We start from the raw sequence: 25,248 nt of genomic DNA, 5'->3' as shown, positions 1-25,248 counted from the left end.
GGTACTGACAATTGTACTCTGTGCTGATAAGTCTAAGCACTCTAAAAATCCTCTCTTTTGCACTTGTTAGAAAACTCCAACAGCCAAAATTCTCATTTTCAAAGGGGAAAATGCGACATTTCATTTTTTATTGTGTAAAATATGCACGGCATAAATTTGCCATTTGAACCATTTTGAAGTGTATACTTCGGTGGCACCTAGGTATATTTACACTGCTGTATAAACATCCCCACCAACCGCCTCCGAACCTCTGCCATCTTCCCAAACAGAGACTGTCCCATTCAACAACAATTCCCCATTCTCATCCCCTGGCCCCTGGCAACCACCATTTGACTCTCTGTCTCTATGAATTTTGCTACTTTAGGTGCTTTACATAAGTGAAATGATGCAACATTTGTCTTTTTGTGTCTAACTTCTACTTAGCGTATCTTCCAGGTTCATCCACGTTTTCGTATATGCCAGAATTTCTTTTCTTTTAAGGCTATTCTGAATAATATTCCACTGTGCCACATTTTATTTATCTCTTCAAGTACCTATTTTTTTTTTTGGCTACATGCACAGTAGTAAAATTGCTGGATCACATGGTAATTCTAAGTTTAATTTGTTGAGGAATCATAGTGTTTCTACAGTGTGAAATCTCATTTTAAATATGGGAAAACTTTTCCCAGCCTGGATGTCTACTTGATTGGCACTGGAGGCCATCCCTATTTGAACAGTCTGCCATTGTGGGTGACCACAGCACATTCAATAGACATGTCAATTAATAACACATTCTGAAGAGCAGAACAAAAGATACTTTAGGGCTGAGGCTTGATGTTTGCTCATGTCATTCTTCACTAATTGTGATATCTATCTTTTTAACATCATCATTTGTATTTGATAGTGGTTTGTAATTTTCAAAGACTTCTGCATACGTTCACAACTTACAACTATTCTACAGTATAAGGGGCCAGATAAGTTATAATTCATGGAACCCAAGAAGACCATAGGTGTGTGTTGCCCAGAACAAGGTATCAAGTCCAGTCTAGAACTCAGACTTACGACTCTTAATCTACCTATTAAATGTTATGTATACTTGATAGTGTATGTTACATTAATATCATATTATGTAGATTATAATTAACTTAATATTAAATATTAAACTCCAAATTTGTATCAGTCAACTCATGATGTGGCACTCATTGCCTCCTAAGTTTCTTGGGCACATTGGACAAAACAGTGAACTCAAAAAGTGTTTGTGGAAATGGACTGAACACAGTCAAGTCCCCTCTGGTTATGGGCTCCAGGTGGGCGTATTAGTGTCTGCCTTAAATTATCCCAGACCTATATGATACTAATGAAGTTGCCAATAAATAGAAATCTACCACATGGTTACTACCCAGCAATATGTGAATAGAGAAAGATATTTTTACACATAGCCACTTATCTTCCTTGAAGTTTGATATCTGTATTCCAAACAGAAGCCTCTTCATGAGATGACAGGATTTTCACACATTCGTTGACTAAACATAACCGAGGGAAAGTTCTAAGTAAAGCAAGTGACTAAGAGCTAGAAATTCTAACTGAAATATCCAGTTAAACACAGAAGAAAGAAAAAAAAAAACAGAAGAAAGAATTTGGAAAAAAATTTGAGAGACTACTTATTCCAGGCTCATTAACTCAAGAGCAAACAAACCACCCCTGTGGGATGAATTGTAATTTAAAACGTTAACTTTGAAGAATAGACAGAGAAGAAAATCTTGATGTCCTCTTCTAGGAAGGGATTACAGTTATTTGGAGTGACAGGAAAATCTATTATAAATACCTAGATGTCTAATGATGTCCTAAGCTTGCTCTCTGATCACAGGTCCAGTGGAAATGGAGAACAGACACTCACCTCTTTTGTCTGACGGTCTTACGCATACTTGGGCTGAAGACTTGACATTGAGCACCCCCCGCATGCAGCACAGTGCTTAGCACAACATAGGGCCTTCCCTAAATGTTTGAGGAAGTGGACTGGACAGAGTCAAGTCACATTTGTGTGTGCACTCTCTCACTGCCTGAGACTATCTAAGGAGTCACCTTGTTGCACCTTGTTCTTTAGTTTATTGAATAATAAACCCATACACCCAATCTATTCAGACCTGTCTTAAACAATTGTATTTCCTGTGTGTTGGACGTTACTTTGGTAAAAACTAATTTTAACTATAATGTCTTGCTTACTTTTGTGTCTTTGGTGCTGAGTGCACTGCCCAGCACATAGAAGACAAGCAGAAAATATACACTGAAAAAGAGATTCTTGAATTCTAAAGGCTGGAATTCACTGCAGTGCTAGAAAACACTCACTGTAAATAAATGAAGAAATCTATGTGCTGAAAGTATTAAGGACACCACAGTCTTTCACTTCAATGTTTTCTCCCATATTGTTTATTAAAATGTCCAACAAATAAAATAATTGGTAATTTAACATTTGTTTATCTTGCCTTGGCTTTCCTTCCAACCACGCTGCTCGAAAGGATAAAAACAAAAACAAAAAACAAGAAACACAAATGAAACTGCAGAAGTAGAAGCAATTGCTTTGGAAACGTATGGAATTTCTTAGAGCATGGAATTTGACGTGCAACTCTGAGTGTGCCTGCTGGTTTTGCCACCTACTGAGTGGGGAATCTAGGGCTAACTCTGCTACCTCTCTCAGAGTCTGTTTTCTTGTCTATTAATCAGAGATATTCAGAAGACTTATGTGAACTAAAGGTAACTTGACAGTTCCTGACATTAAATAACTATTCAATAAATGAAGGTGATTATTATCAGCAATTGAATAATTAATGCTGATAGTCTCTTGATCCAAATCAACTTAATTAATGTACTACTTTTTTTAAGTCCTAACATGACAGGTTTTTTTTGAAAGAGAACATACTAAATTAAAATGATCACAAGAGTGAATTTAGGTCTTATTCTCAGAAATAGGAGAGAACAGTTTGGATTTAAGAGCTCTAATGCTTCCCTGGACAGAATTGGTTATAACGTCTACTATACCCAGGCAGCCCTCCCTTCATACCCGAGGGACAGGAGAGCTAATGTGTTTTTTTTGTCTTTAAGTAGAAAATATATAGGACTTTGTGAGGGATTAGATGCAGGGAACGAAGAAGAATGAGGACCCTTAGGATGAATCCCAGGTTTCTGGCTTGGGCAACTGGATGACGTCATGTCTGTGGCATACCAGATTCTGCCCTGGTTGCTGGGGATATACTGGCAAACAGATATACGGCTTAGTCCTGGCCCATGGGTAGGAAAAAAGGGCTGCCAGAGGAGAGTAGCTGCAACAACGATTCTGTCTGGATGAGCACTGAAATGTGTCAGAGGGGAGGTTAACATGTGAGTCGGGTGGTGAACTGAGGAAGCAAGAAAGGGAGCCCGTCTGAGGCTACAGGAAAAGGAGATGGAATCTGAGAGCGTTCTTACCTGATGGTCTTTATTTTCTTAGAGGAAGAGAAGGCTAAATGACTCGTGGGCAGGAATGGGTGGGCAATCTGGACACGAGTAGTCAAGACTTAAAGTAACCGCTTTTAGGAAAGCAAAGGGAACTGTCCAAGGAAAAGAAAAGGGGCTGCTGAGCAGGGATGGAGCAGGCTCTAAATATACTTAAAAGCCAAAGATCTGCAGTGGTACCTGTCATGAGGACAGTTGTCATTTTCTCAGTTGCCTATGACATTCCTGGGCCAGGGCTATGAAAAACATGTGTGTTTACCTAACAGTCACCAAGTCGGTTCCACGTTCATCTCCAAGAGAGTGGTTCAGTGATCTTCAGTACTCAACTTAACAGGGGATACAGACAGAACATGGGGTTTATGCCCCGACTCACCATTTTGCATTTTCTCTAACACTTAAGCCAGTGCCTGAGAGGACAGTGGTTCTGTTGGTTGGCTCTTCGGTCCAGAGAAGCTGACTCGGGTCTAAGGCAGGGGCAGGCAGGGCAGCTCCATCGCTGACCAGGACCACAGGCGTGTCTGGGGCAACAGTGCACTGCTCCTCAAGAGTACGTGGAGGGGCGGGGGGAGCAGGGGGTGAAGCCACAGCGGGTGGAGGCACCGCAGACTCGGGTTTGCCTGTGGTCTGCTCATCGGTCCCAGGGACGGTCTGCTCAGGTTTGAGACTCTCCACCCTCGTCTCGGAAGGGTCTCCTCTAAGGTCGGACGTGCCAGAAGTGGTTGCCTCTGAGGACGGTCGAGAGGTTGGCTGCTTGCCGGTTTTTTTCTTGCCCTTTGTGATTCCCACTGTCCCTGTTTTGCTAGAAAGTGTCTCCTTTGAAGCTCTAGGACGAGATGAGGTGGAGGAAGTCGATGGTGAAGCTGATGCTTTGGACCCAGTTGGTTTTTTTGAATGAGAGGAACCAGCTAAAATAGAGAGATTTTGCATTAAAAGTCAAAGAAGCCTTTTAAATAAACGAACGAGTTGCAATTGTCAAATCATGATGTTCTCCTCAAAATGTGAACATTTGTTGAATACAAGAAAATAGACTAATAATGATAAGTTTTACTTTCTGCCCCCTCCTTACCTCAAATCTAGGAGGGAGCCAGTGATGCTGAAGGCAAAACCCTAGGGGACAAGAGTCCTCTCCTAAGGAGACCAAGGAGTCCCTCTAGTTTTTTTTTTTAGCTGGGCCCAGCCAAAGGGAAATGCTCCTTGTCCTACAGGTCACCTGAATAAGCCCTTGTATGCTCCAAAGAAGGAACATTACAGTGTACAGAAGACAGACAACAGCTGTCTGGGTACAGACAGCTTGTACGCATCACAAATTATACATGTTCTGTGATGTCTATTTGGGAGTGGAGTGGCCCACATTCAGAAACAGCCCCAGTATGTGCCTCTAGCTCCTTTCTGGACCAGAAACAAATGTACTCAACTCCAAACTAGTTATCCCCATGGCTCCAGAGAGAGAAGCTGGCCAGGCTGGCCCACACCTCCGTCTACAGTGGTGATGGGGCAGAGTAAAAACATATGGCCACATATGAAAAACAAGTCCTCTTCAAAATATCAAAAGGCAGAAAAGATGGTTTTTTGCAAAAAAAAATTTCTAAATGGGGAGCATTCGAATAACGTGAAGAGAAAGAAGTGTCGTTCTCCGATCTTGTGACACTTTCACAAATCCAATCTTCCTTGCCACTTCTGTTCCTAGAAGGTCTTCACCGGAGGATGGTTGTGACCATTAGAAGGATAGTCTGACTTTTGGATGGGACTGCCTTCAACCAAACCACTTTCAGGAAAACAAAGCTTAACTCTGCTTTTTTTGGGTATCATTTTGGGAGACACAGTCTTTTGTTTCATGACCTTTACTATCTATAAATTTCTCCTAATTGCTTCTTCCATTGTAATGTGATGTGTTCTTTTCCGTGAGGGGTTAAACTATTGTGCGTAGAACTATTAGAAAATACCTCCTTGTTAGCATTATGGAGCCCATCCACAACAGATGTGACTGTAACTTACCTTTATGCTTATAACTTTATTGAAGTTGGCTGGGAGGGTCAAGAGATAAAGAACAAATAAGGGAATAAACAATGAGATGTAAGACGTCATCAACTCCAATATACTTTAAAAAAGTGAGTTTACTTGGTGACAAGATCCAGGCTTAAAAGAAACCTCTATTCCTTGGGGGCTTTATTATTTTAGATACACACAACTAGAATTCATACTACCCCAAGTCTGGGCATGCTAACACTACTTCTTTGAAGCTAACAATCTTCACTTCCTAATAAGACAAAGGTATTAAGCATATTTTTACTATCTAAGTCCATTCTAAATGTATTTTTCCCAACAAAGATCTAAGGATTTGATGTCTAAACATGTTCAATTTTCTTAGGTAAACCGAACAGAATCCATTTCACATATCAATGTGTATTATATAGATAGATAGATAGATAGATAGATATAAATATAGAGATAGATACCTCTTTCTCTCTCTATATATATAGATATATACACAGAGATATATATGTGTGTATATGTATGTGTATATATATATATATATATATAATTTTAAAAATTGTATATTTTTTTTTTGTTTTTTTACAGAAACTTCTTTCTTTTGTAACAGCCAAGGTAACTTGAGCTGCACTTAAAGGAAAAGACAAGTTTTGCAATGCCTGGAGCAGAACTTCAAGTCACACTTTTCGAGATACTTCTTTATGTATCTTCTAAAATGACAAGACTTTGCTGAAATCAACCGTATTACATAAGTTACCCTGAATTAAGACCATGACTAAAAAAAGTAAAGCTATCTCTCCTCCGTTAAATACTTCTGTGTTTACACTGTGTGTAACAATGAGAAAGAAAAAAATACCAGAGATATGACCTTATTTCACTCACCAAGCAGGTGAATGTGCTAAGCCAGTATCTGGTTATCTGGAGGTCTATACTAACTTAGGAATTGAAGAAGAATCTTAATTGGTAGCTTTTACAAGAACTTAACTCATCTGACTACAAATCAAGAGTAGTATTTGGAGTTACTTTTCTGGAAGGCCAACAACATTATTCAAGTAAAACAAAGGTGCCATGTAGAAAACTCTAAAGGGTTACAAATGCAGTATCAGCTGGATTCTGAAGGAGTTTAATCAGCAGTTGATGAAAGTATCCTTGCACAACTGGCTTGTTGGTATAGTTCAATGCAACTTCTGTCTCTCTGTGATGGCCTGAGAGAAGAGCAATGCTGTTATTCACAAGAGGCCAGTGGAACCTCTTTTAAAACAATGGATAATAATATGACTGTAGTATTCTCCTAGAAGATCAAGAATCTATAAATAAGCCTTCAAGTAAAATATCTGGAAATAAGTCAAAATCTCTCATGCAAGCTGTCCCCTGCCCTGGCATTAGTCACCAGCTTTCTTCTGAGAGAAGTAAGAGAGTGTCTAAGTCGAGTCAGTCGTGAGCTGCTACCACATGGGGCACAAGAAATGGGAAAGTCTGTGCAATTCCCCAGCATGGGGTGATTTGGGCTTTTCTTTAAGAAGTGGACCACTGCCTGCCTCATTTCAAGCACTGCTTGCAGGGTTTGCAAGGCAGTCTGGGAAACACAGAGATACCAACAAGAATGGACGCTGACCTGGGAAGGGCAGCTGGTGCCTGAGGAAATGGCCCATAGGCACTGTGAGCACAATGTTCTGAGACATATCATTTCAGAGCTTTTTAGCAAACACTCAGACACTCAAGGTCAAAGGCTGAAGAGAGGAGCACAGGTAGAGAAATACCTATTTGTATTTGGAGTTCCGTTATACTGTCAGCTAAGCCCTTCTCCGCATTTGAGCATCATGGGTATAAACGATGGAGGGAAAAAGATCAATACGAAGGCATATTCTGGTAGCCAATGGCAAGAAAGCTGCTGCTGATTTTAAGGAAAATAAGGTTTGCTACCACAGGAGAATTTTTTGCATGTTAATGGGAAAACCCATTTAGCGTGTATACTTTGATGACTGTCCTTTTTAAAGCTGGTGGACCTGGAAGCTTCTTTATTCTACTTCATGGGAAAACTGGGAGCACCACTTTGCATTAAGCGTCTCTGATTTGAACGGAAAGTGAGACACACATTACAAGCAGTTACCGTAGGTCCCCCAAACTACCTCTGGCAGTGTGCTCTAGTGACTTGTAAATGGACTTCTAGGACGCTGTTGCTTCCAATACACTGAAGTCTGGAAAACAGCGTGGAGGGTGGACACTGAGCCTGTGGCTCTCAACTCCATTGAAATGGCTGTGACCGCACCGTAGAGGGTGGTGGCGTGGGGCTGACCTGATAGGATCCTTCGGCATTTGTCAGTAGAGAAATGACTGTGTGTGCGGAAAGACTTAAGATACTAAGAGCCAGCAGAAACGTCAAAGATGTAAGTGTTGTATTCTTCTGTGCAACTTAAGATAATTTGGAAGGAAAACTCAAGCCAAAAGGCCACCCAGAAACTGAAATAGGCAGAAGGCCAGTCGGTGTGTACATAATGCGCTATCAGATCATGGCCATTCATCAGGCATATGACGCCCTGAATCCTTGCACTGGTTCTTACACAGAGAGTGGATCGTTAGGGTGAAAGAGGTCTCTTCACCCAAAAAGTAATGAGGTCAACTAATCAACTGGTTGACTTTCCTTTGGTAGAGACGGCAACAAAGGAACCTCCTGTGTACTGTCTATGTCAAAACTAAATCCACCGGTGTTACATTCTAAGACACCAGACACCGAAAAGTCCATCATTTCTAGAAGCAATCAGCCCCACCCAGAGCCAAACACCCTAGACTCCAGCCCCCAGGGGGCATACTCACCAGCCTCTCGGGTCGTGTTTCGGCTTGCTGGCTTGGGTGGAGGGACGGGGGCCTGCTTACCAGGAGCCTTGGTAATTTTTTTAATAGGAGGCACTTCGTCACCCTTGGGGCATACCCCAGCAGCAGCCCCTTTTGGAGGCCCCGGTGTTTTTTTGGGTTTAGGTTTGGGTTTAGGCTTAGGAAGAGCTGGAGGAGGTGGAGCAGGAGCCGGTGTTTCAGGGTGGTTTTCAGTGTTCTCTATAAATGAGAAAGTGAACAGAAGCACACTGATACAGACAGACACCACATAAACGGAAGGAGCAAGACATATGGCGACAGTGATACAAACACGCGGCTGCTTGGCCCTTGGGAACCAGTGTGGGTTCTACACCAGGGGGGGCATAGCTGGGGGGGAAAACGGACCAAAGGTACCAAGGCCGAAAGCCAAACTGGGGCGCACTGTCTGCGTACATATGCCATTCCTGTGATAAAACAGGTTGCCCAAGTTACTCTGATGAAGTTGTGCTGAGGAGGAGCCCCAATGTCCACTGCCAGGGGCTGACACCTGCCGTGACACCGGAGGCTGCCGGGTGAGGATACGGGCAGGAGGGCTCAATTGAAACTTAACAAAACGGAAGGGCACCTGGGTGTGGCTGGTTAGCCCACTGCATGTGACGCCAGGGGGCTGACAGCGAGGCAGTGACTGGACTCCACGACCTTCATACCCTCTGAGGAGAGACCTTCTCTCAGGAGAACTCACGCCCTCAACCAGAAAGGGATATGAGCGCTGTCTCATTGTGGTCAAACATCAGTAATTTTCTAAGCTAAGGGAGACACTGTAGAATCCTTTCCTGTAGAATCCACAATCCTGTGCTTGTGGAGAAGCACAGCGCACTGAAGAATACACTACTTTCTACTATTAAAATATTTTCAAGCTCTCCCAGGAACACAATTCCCGTTTTTTAGTAACTTCCTCTGACCTTTTCAAACAGTGTCACAACTACAGGTACAGAGGGCACAGAATCCCCCCAAATATCAAATTTGTTTTGACATGTAAACACAGGTAACAATTTTGAAAAGACAAAGGTTGGAATCCATTAAACGATAATTCATACCTAAGAACAGAAGCCTCTCACAAGATTTTGCCTAACTGGAAGAGAAACGGTCTGAGTCTCTCATTATCAAAAGTGGAGATGCTGGGTGTTCATTCATGTACTCACGTCTGTATTGTTTCTAATAGTGGCTGACTGAAATTAAAATAAATTAAAATACAGTTCTGGTCCAAAGAGCTAAGCAGCATTTCTTTAAAAATGGAACACAATTAAAAAAAAAAAAGACAGTGTTAAGACAAGACCAAGCCTTTACTGGATATAGCCTCCCATTATTGAATGACCAAGAAAGGGCTTTGATATTAGAATGCATCCTATTTTATTATGATCTCTTTTGTTTCATTTCTCATTCTTGTGAGTAAAAACTGAGAATTCCCCCCATTTTTTGGACTACATCCCATCCATCCACATATCTATCTATCTATCTATCTATCTATAAATCTATATCTATCTATATCTATATATATCTATATAACTATATCTATCTATATATATCTATATCTATATATATCTGGATATATAGATATAGATATATATAAAGAGGGGCACCTGGATGGCTCGGTCGGTTGAGCGTCTGACTTCAGCTCAAGTCATGATCTCACAGTTTGTGAGTTCGAGCCCCGCACTGGGCTCGCTGCTGTCAGTGTGGAGCCTACTTCGGATCCTTTGTCTCCCTCTCTCTCTGCCCCTCCCCGCTTGTACTCTCTCTCTCAAAAATAAATGAATTATTTTTAAAAAAATTAAAAAAAAAGAATGATTCGAGTTATAGTAGTTGATCAATAAAGCTTTTATTTTATCTTCTCCCAGCCATGAAACCTACCACAGTCCCCTCCTGCCACTGAACTTTTCTTATATTTATGGTCTGAGCTACTTACTCAGTATTTACCAGAGGCTACTTTGTATGTGTGTCTTTGTGTTGTATGTACATTGTATCTTTCTAGCTAAATAGTGACTCTCCTAACCTACCTGGTCTGAAGCAGAAGGCCACTTACTCACAAAAGTCAGAGTCAAGAACAATACAAGTTGATGGTACACGCAAATCACTTCATTTCAACATAAAACATATAAATCTATGTTGACTTGTGATGTGGGGCAAAGGCCTACTCTTTACATACTTCTTGAGATTATTCTTTGTAAGATTAGACAGCTGCATAACGCACAGAGATCAAGTCCTCTCCACGGTGAGAGCCCATGAACTCATCTCCAGCACCAGGCATCTCCATTCTCTCTCACGCTATAAACCTTCACAGCTCTTCGCCTGTCCACACGGCCCTATCGCGGGAGATCTGACTTCTTTCTGCCTAAGGTTTCAAATTCTAAAGCTGTGCCCCGAAGAATGCGGTTTCTGGGTTTGGGAGGGAGGAGATGGTCACTCTGCGACAGCTGGGAGTGACAATCCCACCTAGGCTGAAAGTGAACCCGCTGAGTGCGAGCTCTTCGTGTTCGTGGACAAGCACCATCCACACCTCTGTCCTCTGTGGACTATGCCAATGCTCTGTACGTGTTTGCCAGAGGGCCAATATTTATGTCTAGTCTGTGGAGAACCCTGAGTGGGGTGTATGTCTGTATGCAAACTGTATGCTCTTCTGACTGAACTGAAAATTCATTTTGTCTAAAATGTCATATCCCTTGGGACGCCTGGATGGCTCAATTGGTTAAGCATCTGACTTCAGCTCAGGTCATGATCTCACGGTTCGTGAGTTCAAGTCCTGCGTCGGGCTCTGTGCTGACAGCTCAGAGCCTGGAGCCTACTTCGGATGCTGTGTCTCCCTCTCCCTGCCCCTCCCTCACTCGCTCTCTGTCTCTCTCTTTCAAAAATAAATAAACATTAAAAAAAACTTCTTAGGGGCACCTGGGTGGCTCAGTCGGTTAAGTGTCCGACTTCAGCTCAGGTCACGATCTCGCCGTCCGTGAGTTCGAGCCCCGCGTCGGGCCCTGGGCTGACGGCTCAGAGCCTGGAGCCTGCTTCCGATTCCGTGTCTCCCTCTCTCTCTGCCCCTCCCCCGTTCATGCTCTGTCTGTCTCTGTCTCAAAAATAAATAAACGTTAAAAAAAATTAAAAAAAATAAATAAAACTTTTTAAATGTCATATCCCATTAAACACAATGCTTTAAACACGAGGTCTATTCAATGAACGTGACTGGCCGATAGTTATCAACAACACCTTAGTAGAGAACAAACTCTCTACTTGTATCTGGGAGGTATGAAGGAAGCTATTGTATTTTTGATTATTACCATGTGATCTGAAGGCATGATATAAACTGATGGTGTATATGAGTATTACTTTTCCAAGAGGAGGGTAAGGATGGGGTGCCTAGTCACTCTGGGTTGATACAGATACTATGCTTCAAAACAATATGGTCTGGAGGAGAGCTATTTACTATAATTCCAAGTGTGGCTCCTTCCACCCCATGGAACGTTCAGGTCGGCACTTAGAGCGAACCTGAGAACAGCATGGGGCCCTCACCTTACCTAGAAGTCACCTTTGCTCCTATTCCTCTCCGTCACATGACTACCTCCTTGTCTCCTTCAGGCCTCAGTTTGGAAATACCTGCTTCTAAGAACCAAATGTGGTTCTCACCGCAAACTCTTTGGCTCCCTGTACTCAGGTGTTTTGATGCTGGTCTCCCGGAGGCCATAATCTGCTTGAAGTCAGAGGGCATTTCTGACTCACCATTCTTTTTCTGGTCCCAGCAAAGTCTTACCTATGGTAGACCTTCATTCTTGTTTGTGAAACAGATGCATGTCAATCACTTGTTACTTCATTGAAAGTGCTCTCTAATACCTCAATGGATATAGTATCAAATAATTTTCAGATTTCTTACATTTAACACCAATGTATCTTTAACACAATACAGATCAGTTTTTCTTATATATTTAAAGGCACTTACTGAGAAAGAATAATGGGAGACTAAAAGCCCTGCAGGTTTTAAGGGAAAAGTCAGCAGTATTGGGCATCAGAGGACCAAGTACCAACTCGAGATTCCGGTGAGGATCAGAGACCCAGGAACACCCAAGTGTCCTGGGCAGAACCCACACATGGTGTAATGGAAAGGGCACTTGCCATTTATTTTGTTTTCTTTGATCTTCATGTTTCAACTATTAGAGTACGGACACATTATCTTAAAAAGGGATACAAGCATTTGGGACTGTAAAGGCACATGATATGGTTTTGCAAATATAACTAATCGATGGATCAAATAACACTCTTGGATAAATTCGTTTCATGTGAAAGCAAAGGGAGCATTTTACCCCCCAAAAAGGAATTAAGAACAGCCAAAGGGTGAATTAAGGACATGGGATCGTGGATTTGCATGACAGTGAGACCATGAAAGGAGCAGAAGGAAAAGGGAATCTTGGGTTGTTGTTTGGAATTAAATGCTATCTTTCCAGAGAAATAAATGGTGATCTTGGTGTATGAGGTATTTTCTATTTAACGTAATACTATGTAACGTGAGTCATGAGTGACGTTCTTTTTTACTCGCAGGAAGCAGCTTCCACACCAAATGCTTCCCCCCACTTTCAGTGTGGCTCTGGCAGGGGCACCATCCACACTGTGAGAGGGAGGCTTTGCTGCCTTATTAGTGATATGGCAGCATGTCCAGCATTTATTTCTATCTCTTTCAGTACAGACTAGCTAAGCAAGACGTTATCTTGGACCTCATTTGACCAAAAAGAACTGAATGTACTAATTCTAAGTAAAGAATAAGGAAGCAAACACACTCTCAAACATCCGTGGACCTAGGACTATGGGTCTGCCATCTGTTTAGAACATCAGGGCCTGCTGGCTTAATTAACATAAAACTGTCAGCAACGTTTTATTAGGTTGATAAGGGAAACACTTCCTTTGAAGTTAGGCCAGCCCAATGACTGACGTGCCACACGGACCAGACAAGCACCAATGATGGACTATTCCATAATGACGGGTGTGATTTTTCTTTTTTTTAAGGGTGTGATTCTTGAATGTGAAAAGACTGTATCAGGGACAAACCACAGATGGATTTGAAATTCAACAGTTTGGTGAGACAGGACAGTTGGACTTAAAAAAAAAAATCACTATTTGCATGAATACTTTCAAATTAATCCCCTTGAAATCTATGTAGGTCTGTTTTCTCTTTATGTTCCAGGGATATTATCATTAAAAATATTAATTTCTTATAGTCAGTACTTGTATGTTTAACCAGAGTCTTTCAAGGAGCAGGACTAAGGAAAGCCCCTGAATACTATGCTTAATATTGAATAAAGCAAAACAATAAATTTCTAACAGATTGTTAATAGGGCTTCTAAAACTTCTGCAGGCTAATTAAATGCAAACAAGGGGTTATGGACTTTCAGAGAAAGTAATTTTAAGTTACAATATCTGTCAAATGCCCTTTTGTTTCTTTGTTTTTGTTCTTTTGTCTTTGAAGGATTTGGGTCAAGAACAGAGGAAGAGAAGTTTGCTTTCAGCAGTTTCTAAGAATTCTCAAAATGCCTACAGAACTTAAACTAGGTCTGACAAGTTTTGCCATTCAACTCATAGGCAGACATTATAGAACAGGAAACAGTCTGTCTCCTAAGGATTCATTTCTATGCTGCATGGAATCATCTAGAACCAGTGACCAGGAACTTGTGAATGTCTTGAGGGATCCTTGATAGACATTTGTTTTGCTGGTATCTTAACTGACCATAGCATATTCACTCTAGAAACCAAGGTCTTTAAAGAAGCCTTCAGAGAATAGCATAATTGCCCCTGGCATGTTTTGAAATTTCCAATTGCACAGACAAATCATAAAGCAGGTTTCTGTGGTTCATACAGTAACCACGGTCCCTAGCATCTCTGGGAACTATTCCTGGGTCTCTCTCAGACATGTCTAGAACCTCAACTAGGACCTACAACATTAAGTATCTGGATGCCACCAGCCAAGCTCCTACTAATGGAGACAGTGCTATGCTGAAACATCTTGGTTTTGATGTCCTACCATGCTGACATGCTCACAGGGGTCAGTTCTAACCAGTAAAAAAGATATTCAGATTGATACCATTTTTTCTAAAAAAAAAAAATAATAAACATAATACTGACATGAAGTTTCTGAGGGGGCGTCTGGATGGCTCGGTTGGTTAAGCATCCGACTCTTGATTTTCAGCTCAGGTCATGATCTCATGGTTCATGCAATCAAGCCCCACGTCAGCTCTGTGCTAACAGTGGAGAGACCCTGCTTGGGATATTCTCTCTCTTCTCTCTCTCTCTCTCTCTCTCTCTCTCTCTCTCTCCCCCTCTCTCTGCCCCTGCTCCGCTTGTGTGCTCCCTCTCCCAAAATAAATAAACTTAAAAAAAAAAAAAAGCTTCCAAGGAAAGGGTAACATTCCCAGATATGGGGCACCTGGGTGGTTCAGTCGGTTAAGCATCTGACTTTGGCTCACATCATGATCTCATGGTTTGAGGGGGTTGAGCCCTACATTGGGCTCTGTGCTGACAGCTCAGAGCCTGGATCCTACTTCAGATTTTATGTCTCCCTCTCTCTCTGCCCCTCCCCCACTCATACTCTGTCTCTTTCAAAAATAAACATTAAAAAAAAATTCCCAGCTCTCTAATGATTGAAGAGAATATCCCTTCTGATTATTACTGTTAATTAATGCTTAATTGATTGTTAATTAATTAAATAAAAAAATAAATAACGATGTGCTTACAAAATGGACGCATCTACCTAAGAAAATCATCCTATTTCTCTTCACTAGTTATAATTTCTCTCTTCTTTGTATTTGCAAACCTGCTCTCTCTCTAACTGGTCCTAACCTAAGAATCACTGTTTGGAGCCTAAGACCTGATTCTCAATATTGAGCTGTATTGAAACAAAAGAATAGGGGGTTTCTCTTGATTTTACCTTTCTTATCTTCTGCCTTTTCCTCCAGAGGTGGTGCTTTTTCAGCTACACAGCCATTACCTTCTTCAGATTTTACTACATTTTCCTCTCGGGTAGATTCCTCTCCGATGGGTATCATGTGCCCGTTTGAATTTTCAAAGTTAACTGTTACATCTCCATCTAAAATGGGGAAAGAAACACCTAGATGTCTAACTTGATGGTTTTCTTAAAACCCAGTTTTCCAGTTATTAGGACTATAGGGTTTGGGTTCATGTATCAGGCCCTGGGAACCAAATACATCCTGTATTGTTTCACCATGTTTTACTAAACATTTCATTCAAACAAAAAGAGCTAGGAAATCCTTAGTCTTGGGGGAAAAACAGTAATGGTGGGGATATCCACGTGCCCTTTTAGGACAGTAGAAATTATTATCCTAATTATGAAATATCCCAGGGCAGCACAGCCCTTCTCTTCTTGCGTTTGGTTTTGTTGAAGTCAGGACTTAGGAGTCTCTGTCATTCAGACACTGAACGGTAAAAGGAGAAATCTGAAAAATGGAATAAACATTTTAACAAGCACTAAAAACACAAGGTGAATATAAGTACACAAATAACATGAAATGTAGTTACACATACAAATGATAAGAGGGATAATATGAAATTTTCCAACTGCCACTCTCTCCAGATTGTTGCATCTATGATATGCTAACTTTACATAGAAAGATAACTGCCACTCTGTATTCAGGAAAAGCTAGTAGTGAGGCTAATTTTATTTTCATTTTCTTACTTATGGAAGTATTAAAATGTATTCAGATCATTGTCACATATAACTGACCAAAAGCCTTTAATGTGACCTAATAATAATTTGAAAACATTAGGGGGAAAAACATGTAATTAAAAGAAAAAGTAATTGCAGAGGAACTTTTTAAAAGTCACAACTGAAAATAAAATTTGCAATATGTTATCTAAATCAGAAATAACTAATTTTAATCCCTGAACTTTCATAATTTTTAGAAGCTTCAAAAGTGAATGAGATTTTGCATAAACTCTTAACTCAGTGATACTTGAAAAGATTAACCTTAGGTCATATATGGAACATTTGAAGAGGCTTTGCTACCATTGTAAAAGTAATAATAATAATAATAATAATAATAATAAAGTTGAAGTTTTGACTTTGCAAACTTGAAGAAATGCATGATTACAGCTATTCTTATGCAGTTTTTTATTAATCTTATTTTGGCAATCGTTACAAATAAAACAGAGATCATCTCTCAAATTTTCATTAAATATGACTGAACTGCTTTGGCTCAACAATAAAATCCATTGGCCTTCTCCACAAAAACAGGCATGACATTTTAATAAGAAAAATACATATCATGGAATTATGTCATGCTCAAAATGAAAACGAAATTGTTGCTTAAGCCATATAACTTCCAAGTACCTATAATCTGGTTCCTGTATAAAAGTAAAATAGACAATAATTGAAGGTAATGCCATTGCAAATAAATCTTAACTATTTCAATAAAATTAAGGTAATACTTTTCGAAGAGTATAGGTCAAACCAAAATGAAACCAAAAGACTCTTCATTCTTATTAGATCCCAAGGAATTCACTATTAAAAACAAGGGAGGGGAGACATAATGTAATGTCCAGGTATTAGACACAGGAAAACCAAAAACTAATGCAAGAATGGAAAATTCCAAACAAAGTAGAAAACCACTTCTTTATATAAAAAAACCTCAGTTTTTAGGCAACCCAAATATAAATTTACCTTTGAGTTCTCTGGCTTTAGTTGATAACAAAAATATGCTGAAGTTATGTTAATGAAAATTTAATTCTGTTTCAACCCTTATTAAGCTAGAATTCTGTAGTAGGTTAAAGAACCGATTTTTTAAAATCTAGAACAAAAAAGCTAGAGAGAAAATTAATAGTCAAAGTGCAATAAGGAATTGGATTATCACATAAAGTCAACAAAGTGGAAAGATACTTACTTTGAGGTATGAAATAAAGCTAGCGCATATGAAAATAACTGTAGAAAAAGGAGACACATATGTGATAAATACAGAATTCAAGAATAAAACACAGTAGAGATGAAGTTATTAATAACTAATTGGCGTGTCTATTGAAAAAGTTTTCTAGTTTTGTACGTTTTTGTAGAGTTAGAATAAGTTAAGTCCTTGATACAGTTTATGTATGTAAGTAAAACACACACACACGTGCTGGCAAAGGACAGCAGGGAAAGACGCTGATGTTATAGCAATAAGAGCATTCGTGTGCAAAGGCAAAAGGCAACTCAAAAAAGGTTGTAAGCTTAAAGTGAACCAAGAGATACACAGACGTCTTGGGGCTTTACCTCCTTCTGCTCAAACAAGTGTATCTGGGATATAGTTCACAGAGAAACAGAGATAAGGAGAAGGCTGTGAGACCAAAAGGTGAGTGACTCATCAGAAGGTTAAAAAGTACACCACAGGAGAGAAAGAAAGGAGGCTGGAAGGCAGGCAGAAACATCTCCTTGCCCTCGTGTTAAAGCTACGGGGAGAGATGGAAGGAAAGAATCAGAAATAAGGAAGGAACTTGGACTAGACCTTGGAATTCTCAGGAGAGAAGGCCAATTGTTGAACTTTTAGCTGGAAGTTAGATCTTACTGTAAAAAAGATCATCTAAAAGGAATAATAATAATAACAATATAGCTGAGAGTGAGGGTGTGGGGTGGTGTGGGGTGGGGTGGGGTGTGGTGGGATGGGTCAAACCTAGGGGAGCTGGAGGGATTCTAAAAGCCTATCTGACTCACTGAATAAAGGGCAAAATTGACAGTAAGTGTCAAGAGAGCTGAGGCGAGGTCAAGCAGATCAAGGCAAAGAATGAATCTTCACTGGTAGAAGACAGGAGGCTGTCACCAAGCACAGCAGCTTCCAGTCTCTGGCTAGAGCTGAAAACAGACCGAAACTCTCAAGATAATTGTTTTTGGAAAAATGACAGAAAACTATTTTTTCCAGCCCTTGGATGAAAAGGGGAAAAGACTGTTTACTATAGGCATCACCAGGAACTTTCAAGGTTTAGGTCATTTCTATAGGTCCACTTAGGGGCCACGAAAAAGGCAGAAAGTACAATTCAGTAACTTATGGCTTCCCGAACATTAAACCTATTACAGTATGTTTAGGTGAAAAATTGTTTTTCTTCTTTTATGTTTTAAAACTTGTAATGTTCAGTTCACAAAAGTTACAAAAAGGTCAACCAGTGTCTGATTTCTGGGAAATAAGTATATGATATCATAAGCGATCAAGTACATAGTTTAACAGATTAGGCAGAGCAAAAACCAATCAACACTAAGGATTTCTTTAAACTGGCCATTGCCACTTGTTTTTAGAAAAAGTAAACTTTTTTCTAGCTATGATTTTTTAATCAGATAAAAAAAAGGGGGTCTTTATATCTGTCTTTCATACTCGGTAACAGTTTCATCATAAATTTTTCCATTTTTCCTTTCTTTAAAAAATTTCCAAATTGGGGTGCCTGGGTGGCTTAGTCGGTTAAGCATCTGACTTCAGCTCAGGTCACGATCTCACGGTTTGTGGGTTTGAGCCCCGCATCAGGCTCTGTGCTGACAGCTCAGAGCCTGGAGCCTGCTTCGGAATCTGTGTCTCTCTCTCTCTCTGCCCCTCCCCTGCTTGTACTCTGTCTCTGTCTCTCTCTCAAAAATAAATAAAGATTAAAAAAAAAACCTTTTTTTTAAAATTTCCAAATAAACGATACCAAACAATTACACTGGCCAACCCCAGAAAGAGTATTACTCTCCCCAGAAAGGGGATTGATTGCTCAGTGGATTTGTAATTTTTCTCCTGCCTCCCAAGAGATTAGAGGGGAGACAGATTTTAACATTTCAAGTCTACCTTCAACTGACAATAAGTTAGGGATGTGCAATTTTTTTTTAAGCCCCAGACAGGAAATAAATAGCTTCCTAGTAATGGAAAACTAGAGAAGACATAAAATTCATTCATAAAACAGAATGAGAAAAGTATAATAGGTCAGAGATTGAAATCAAATGCCTAAAACTGTGAGGGCTCAAGAAAAATGGTATTATTCATTCCAGACTTTTCCCTACATTCTTTGAAGCAGGAGTCAAATAGTAAAGCATTCCCTAGCCCTGTTCAGGAATTATTCAGATGTTGGAAAAAGTGTGTCATTTGGGTTTATAAATAGTGAATTCCAAAAGATGTTCTCTGCAAGGCACATTTATCAGAAAAAGAGAAGTAGTATGATTTCAATTCCAAATTAATAATACTTTGTTTCATAAAAGTACAGTAATACAACTTTAGCCCAGTAAATATCCAGGGGGTGGGGCAAGGGAAGGCATGAGGTAAATCAACAATTTTGCAACAAAAATTCCCTTTAGTTTTAATAGTAGTGGGAGCAATGAAAATTATTTGGCATTACTTATTTGGAGAAATAATCAATCTCGGTGTCTTCTTCTGAGGGTCTATCTTGGTTTGTACCTAATCCTTGTCTTTTTGAGCAAGACTCCCTCTTGGGAGGGTAATAAAAAGGGGCAGGGGAAGATTAGGGGCAGGGGAAAAATACTTGGAAATAGTAATTGTTAGTGAAAAGGTGAAAGACAATTAGATTCAAAGAAATGAAAAGAGCACAACGGTAGGAAAATTACTTGAGAGAATGCATAAAGCAGATTAATTTGTCTATTCATGCCTTACTGATTGAACATTTGAATGTATTATAGAGAATAAAGGACAAGAGGTACATTGACATTTCTTTTCTCTCTCTTTTTCTTTTACTGGTAGATTGAAGAAACCCAAAGGCACCAGCCAAGCTAAAACTTTGCATTTACTCAAACAATTGAGATAACTTGTATAGAAAGACTGAAACTCAAGAAAAGAAGAGGGGTCATATAAGCATTTGTATCTTATCTGTATCTTCAGCCAGTTCACCTTTGGAGAGCTTTAGGGTTAGTGACATACGGTGAAGGACTCACCAAGAAGGTCATTGAATTTCTTTTCTAGAATACCTTCGATCCTCTGCAGCCCACAAAGGCATTCTGAATTAAAGCAAGATTCTCAGAGGGCCATACTCACTGCTTTATCTCCCAAAGACCATGATCATCTTAAATTTCAAAAGCAAATGAAAGAAAGACCAAAGAATGAGGGATCAAGTTACTTTAAATGTATGATTAATTTCCTCACCTTGATCAGGCAACTCCTTAAGAACGCCCCTTCTTATCAGCTCCTCTCTACTTTGTCTTGTGGATATCTTCCTTTCTAATACTTTTAAAGAGAATAAGCATAAGTAAGAATCAAGTCATTGCTTAAAATAATTATGAAAAACATTGCAAGTAGAATCGAACACATTTATTCTGTTCACTTGAAGGCTCAAACCCCAGTGTTTCTAGTCGTCTCGGAAAACATGTGGTTGGAGTCAGTATCATTAGGACAAAGGCAAAGGACTGCAGCCCATGCTCTGAAACCCAGCCCCTGGGCCTGGTCCTTCAAATGACGATGTTTGGCCAAGAATCCAGACACATGATTTCCTATCAACCAAAGAGCACACAGTTTGCAATATTCCTTTTTTTAGGCATTCTAAAACCGGCTTCTGTGAATATGCAATGTATGTAAAGGATATGTATGCTTACATTTAAACCAAACAAACAAACAAACACTCAGTAAATATTCAGGTAATTCATCTGAATCCCAGTGAAAAAGGACTACTCTTCCTCCTGCCATCTATCACAAAAGTCCAACACATCAGATCTCTGTGACTCATTTCCTTGCCATACTCAAAAGGTCTAGCATGTTCCAGTATATCCCCTGACAAACCCCAAGTCTTAAGAGGATGGAATGAATTCATGCTTTCATAGGCATGTAAAGGGGTGGGGATCTCAACACTGCCTCTTCCTTCTGGAAGAATTTAAATTCCTGTTACAACTTCAGAGTGGAGGAGCTCAGGGTGGGACTTTAATAGTATTCACTTTATGTGTATATAATATTAGTTTCCTGAACCCTGCAGGTCTGACTCTACTCTTCACTTTGAGGGGCCAAAGAGGTGTGTAAAATTAATACAGAGTCACGTCACCTACTAATCCTCTGAGCCGACATTCTCTGACGTGTGTTCTTATACAAGTCTCTTCCCTCTAGATGCCCTGTTAGAAAAAGCATCTTGACACAGCAAAAAGGGGCCACAGAAAGGGCAATTTAGGTAGAAGGAAAGGTACGTTGGTGGAGACTGGGTAGCCACAGCAGGACTGGATTCTGTTTCCCCCTAAAATTCCTATTCCTGGCCTCAAAATTTGCAAATCCTGGAACCACATGAACAACATCATTTCAAGATCCAAACTAAACCCCATTACTGCAAGCCCTACTCTGACACCCAGAAACAGAACTCGTACTAACACTAAGCACATGTTTTCTGGGGGTGCCCCAGGTGGCCTGAAGTAAGGACACTTTGAAGACAGAGAAGGGAAGGGAGAGGTGTGTCTTGGGCCAAGAGCTTTGGGCCAAGCACCTGCACGTCCTCAGTAAGTGTTTGGTAATGGCATGAGTCCCAGAATACCAACACTTAGTCTCTCTTGAAGAAATTGAAATATTTTTTACCTTTTCTGATAACCATTAATTGTGTATTCCTCTTTAATCCTGGTATTTGTCTTTTATCCTGACCTTTATCGTGACAAAGGTCAGAGTAAAATTTGATATTTAACACAGATTTCATATGACAACTCCGACGAAATCTGTTTCCTCCTTCTTAGAGACCTGAATTCATTTTTATTTTATTTACCGCATATGTGCCCTTTGTTCCTGGTTTTGTCAAACATAGTTTTGAATAGAATCAGAATATAAACAAACAAGACAATGAATAAATGAGTGAGTGAATGAACAAATGGTCAAAAAAATAATCACGGACATCTTATTGGTTCCAGTGGAGACACACACACACACAACTTCCCGTCTTCCTTTAGATTACCACCCACTGTCACTCTCCACCCTCTTCCAGAAGCCAGTAACAACAGCGCCCGCGAATGTTGGTCATTTCAATGGACAAAGTTAACTGGGTGGGGGAAGGGGGGGGCAGCCAGAGCTGTTCTTTGATGGGAGTTCTTTTATGTAAAAAGAGTGCTGTTATTTCAGTACAGCTTCGATTTGTTCAGGCTTTTGTCAATGAGAACTCCTGTCAGCACAGGAAGCCAAACAACACCCACAATGACACCATGGGGCACTGCAAAGACAGTGCAGGTGGTTCAGAAGGACCCTGACCACTGTGGTTCCCCAAGGATTGTACAAACCCATTCATGCTTGACTGGGGCTCTGAGGAGACCCGGGGCCGAGACAGATGGGGGCAGAAGACGGATGGGGCTAAATTTGTCCAGGGAAGTGACAACAGGACTTGAGGTGGGATAAGACCATAGAATGGGGAACAGATGCCAAGTTCAGGCAGCCGCACCGGGGTCTGGGCTGCTGGTCGACCTCTTTGGACCGCAGGACGCTCCTGCTGCTTGCCCCGGCCCCCAGGCCTGGAGGTGGGCCCAAGGATTCCAAGCTTGAGGACACAGGTGGCAAATGCAAGAGCAGGTGCCATTAGCCACATTCTGAGGGGCCAAATGCAGTCGATTCAGAACATGGTCCTTGTGGCTGTCTGCCCCTTCACCTTAGGAAACAACTTTTCATTGTTTGCTGTTTCTGCAGAGTGATCTAAAACATGAAGTGGTTGTCAGGGGTCCTGGATTCTAGTCCCAGAACTTCCACAATGAGTTCTGTGAGCTGTCTCTTCAGGTTCCAGTGCCTCTGATCTGTTATCTGTAAGCTGAGGGACGCGATTCAGTGATCGCTAACGGACAACTCATCCAGCTCAAATGTTGTGTGATCCAGTATCATTAATCAAAGCCATTCTGTAATCACTGCTTTGGGCGCCTTTAAAAGCTTTCACTCTTGTACTGAAAGATCGTCTGAGAGCCCAAACCTATCTTTTGTTTCTGCCTTTCCATTATGGATCCCTGAGGATGCTTCAGTTTTAAGTTTTAAGCTTTCTGTTGCTTTAGTTCTAATTTAATCTCAGTTAAAAATCCCTCATCTTTCTTCCTTGCAAATTCTGGAGCTTTGAAGCAGCTTGGCTTCCTTCCAGGAACTGAAACCGACAGCTTTGTTCTTTGCTTTACTTCTTATAAACGGGCCCTGATAGGAAAACGTCTTGGCAATTTGTTTGGTCTTTGGCTGAGCGGATTTTTAACACGTAGTGCAGATAACTGTGTACGGGGCCAATGAGAACACACTGCAGGCGACTGAGCATGGAAAGTATGTTGCTGGGGCACAAAGTTCCAACCACTGCTCTCCCAGAAGAACAAGTATCACACTCTTCATCTTTTAAAATATTTGCCTCATGTTTATATAGTGTCTGTATGTTTGCAAAGCACATTCACTGGACGCTTTTTCATAGGCTTGGAAGCGTTCTGCATCGGAATGAGTCTGAGAGGTCACTCCCGTCCAACATGCTGCCCAAAGCAGGAGCCATTTCAGGAACATTCCTGAGATGTGCTCACCTGCTGAAAACATTCAGAGGCAGGATGGCCCTCTCCAGGCATCTGTCACCCTCGTTCTTAGGAAGATATTCCTCATAAGGAGTCAGAATCCCACTCCCTGTAATTTTACACGTTCATCAAACCCGTGCTCCCCATAGCTCTAGAGTAAAGTAAGCCATCCGTGATGGGAAAATAGTCTGAGTTACCTTTGTGTTCACTGAGAGCAAAGTGGGTTGTTGAAGCCCCCTAGAACCTGATGCCTAGTATAGTATCCAACCAGCTGTTCTTTGACTCTGAAGTTCACACTAATCTGTGCAACGATAGCAATAATGTTGGGGGCCTCACAAATACTGCTGGGGAAGAGATTTAGCAGGGAGGTCAGATCATTGGATGCAGTAGCTAGGTCTCTCCATGAAAAGTATGGTTACCAGTTGAGTAAACAGCTCATGGTTACTTACTTTTATCCCAATTAAAAAAGCGTGTGTGGTTTTTTTATGAAGATCAAAGCAAACCCAAGGCTTCTGTTTTGCTCTCTGGATTGGGTGAATTCAAGTTCTGACAGTTCAATTCTGGTTACAACAGCACACACTTTGCTAAGTGAAGGATGCACTGTGCCCCATTTTCCTGCCTTCACGCTTATACTCTGGTGCTACAAGTATTTGAAGAGGACCGATCTTCCAAAAACATCCAATGGCTGTCCATCCATCTCACTTTGAATTCTCTCTCTACTCCTTGGCATGGTCTCCACCATGCCCCCCAGAGGCTGCCCCCCCCCCCCCCGATGCCCCCCCCCCCCCCCCCCCCCCCCATGGGATCCTTTCGTCACCTCTCCCTCCTGGCTCTCTCTGCTCCAGCCCCTCCAGCCCTGCTTCTTGTCACCTGATGCAAGCAGCAAGCTCCTGCATGGTGGCCTCTGTCCTTACAGGATGGGATTTCCCCAGACCCCCACACGGCTCATTCCATCACTTTCTTTGAGTCTTTGCTCAAATGTCACCTTATCAGAAATCCCTCCATCGCACAGCCGTGGAATAGCTTGTTCATCTTCTCGCCTCTGTCTACCTTATCCTGCACAGTATGTCCCCCCCTCCTGAAATGGGACCCACTCCTTAAATGGAGTTTCGATGAGAACCAAAGCTTTTGTTTTGTTTACTGCTGTTTTTCCAACAGTGCCTCGCAGGTTGTTGGAACTCAGAAAACATGTGCATGTGTTGCATAAATGAATAAAAGAAAACAGGCTAAAAATGCTAACAGTGCCCCTTCCCCCCCTCCAGTCTACGAGAAAGCAAACGAGGCTTGTGGCAAAACTCTACGAACAGGAGTCTTCTGTTTTCTGCCCCCTCTGCTACTTGGCTGGGCCCTCCAAAGGGAAAATCCTGAGCTGTCTGTCCTATGGCTCATCTGAAAAAGTCTCTGTGTGCTCTGAAGAAGGAAGGCTGTAGTGTGAGGAGGACAGACGGCAGCCAACTAACAGGATGTAGCACACGACCGGGCTCATCATAAATTTTAAATGATTTATGATGTCCTTCTGGGCATGA

General features: G+C 41.1%; 1 protein-coding gene across 5 annotated transcripts in view; it reads right to left on the bottom strand.

The window, feature by feature from the left end:
- The window catches only part of PHACTR2 (phosphatase and actin regulator 2), a 230,408-nt gene that overhangs the window by 48,959 nt on the left and 156,201 nt on the right, over window positions 1-25,248 (bottom strand). For 3 of the 5 annotated variants that reach the window (XM_049653001.1, XM_049653003.1, XM_049653004.1), the window contains exons 3-6: window positions 20,394-20,474; window positions 15,227-15,385; window positions 8,275-8,511; window positions 3,842-4,373 (exon numbers count right to left, since the gene is read on the bottom strand). In XM_049653001.1, the coding sequence (XP_049508958.1) occupies window positions 3,842-4,373; window positions 8,275-8,511; window positions 15,227-15,385; window positions 20,394-20,474 (1,009 nt within the window). The remainder of the gene's footprint in view (window positions 1-3,841; window positions 4,374-8,274; window positions 8,512-15,226; window positions 15,386-20,393; window positions 20,475-25,248) is intronic. The other 2 variants (XM_049653005.1, XM_049653006.1) reach the window with 1 other exon arrangement.

This window comes from Panthera uncia (assembly GCF_023721935.1).
Source record: "Panthera uncia isolate 11264 chromosome B2 unlocalized genomic scaffold, Puncia_PCG_1.0 HiC_scaffold_24, whole genome shotgun sequence".
In the NCBI taxonomy this organism is placed as follows: Eukaryota; Metazoa; Chordata; class Mammalia; order Carnivora; family Felidae; genus Panthera; species Panthera uncia.
The sequence above is the reverse complement of the archived record's forward strand: the minus strand, read 5'-3'. Positions and strand labels throughout refer to the sequence as shown.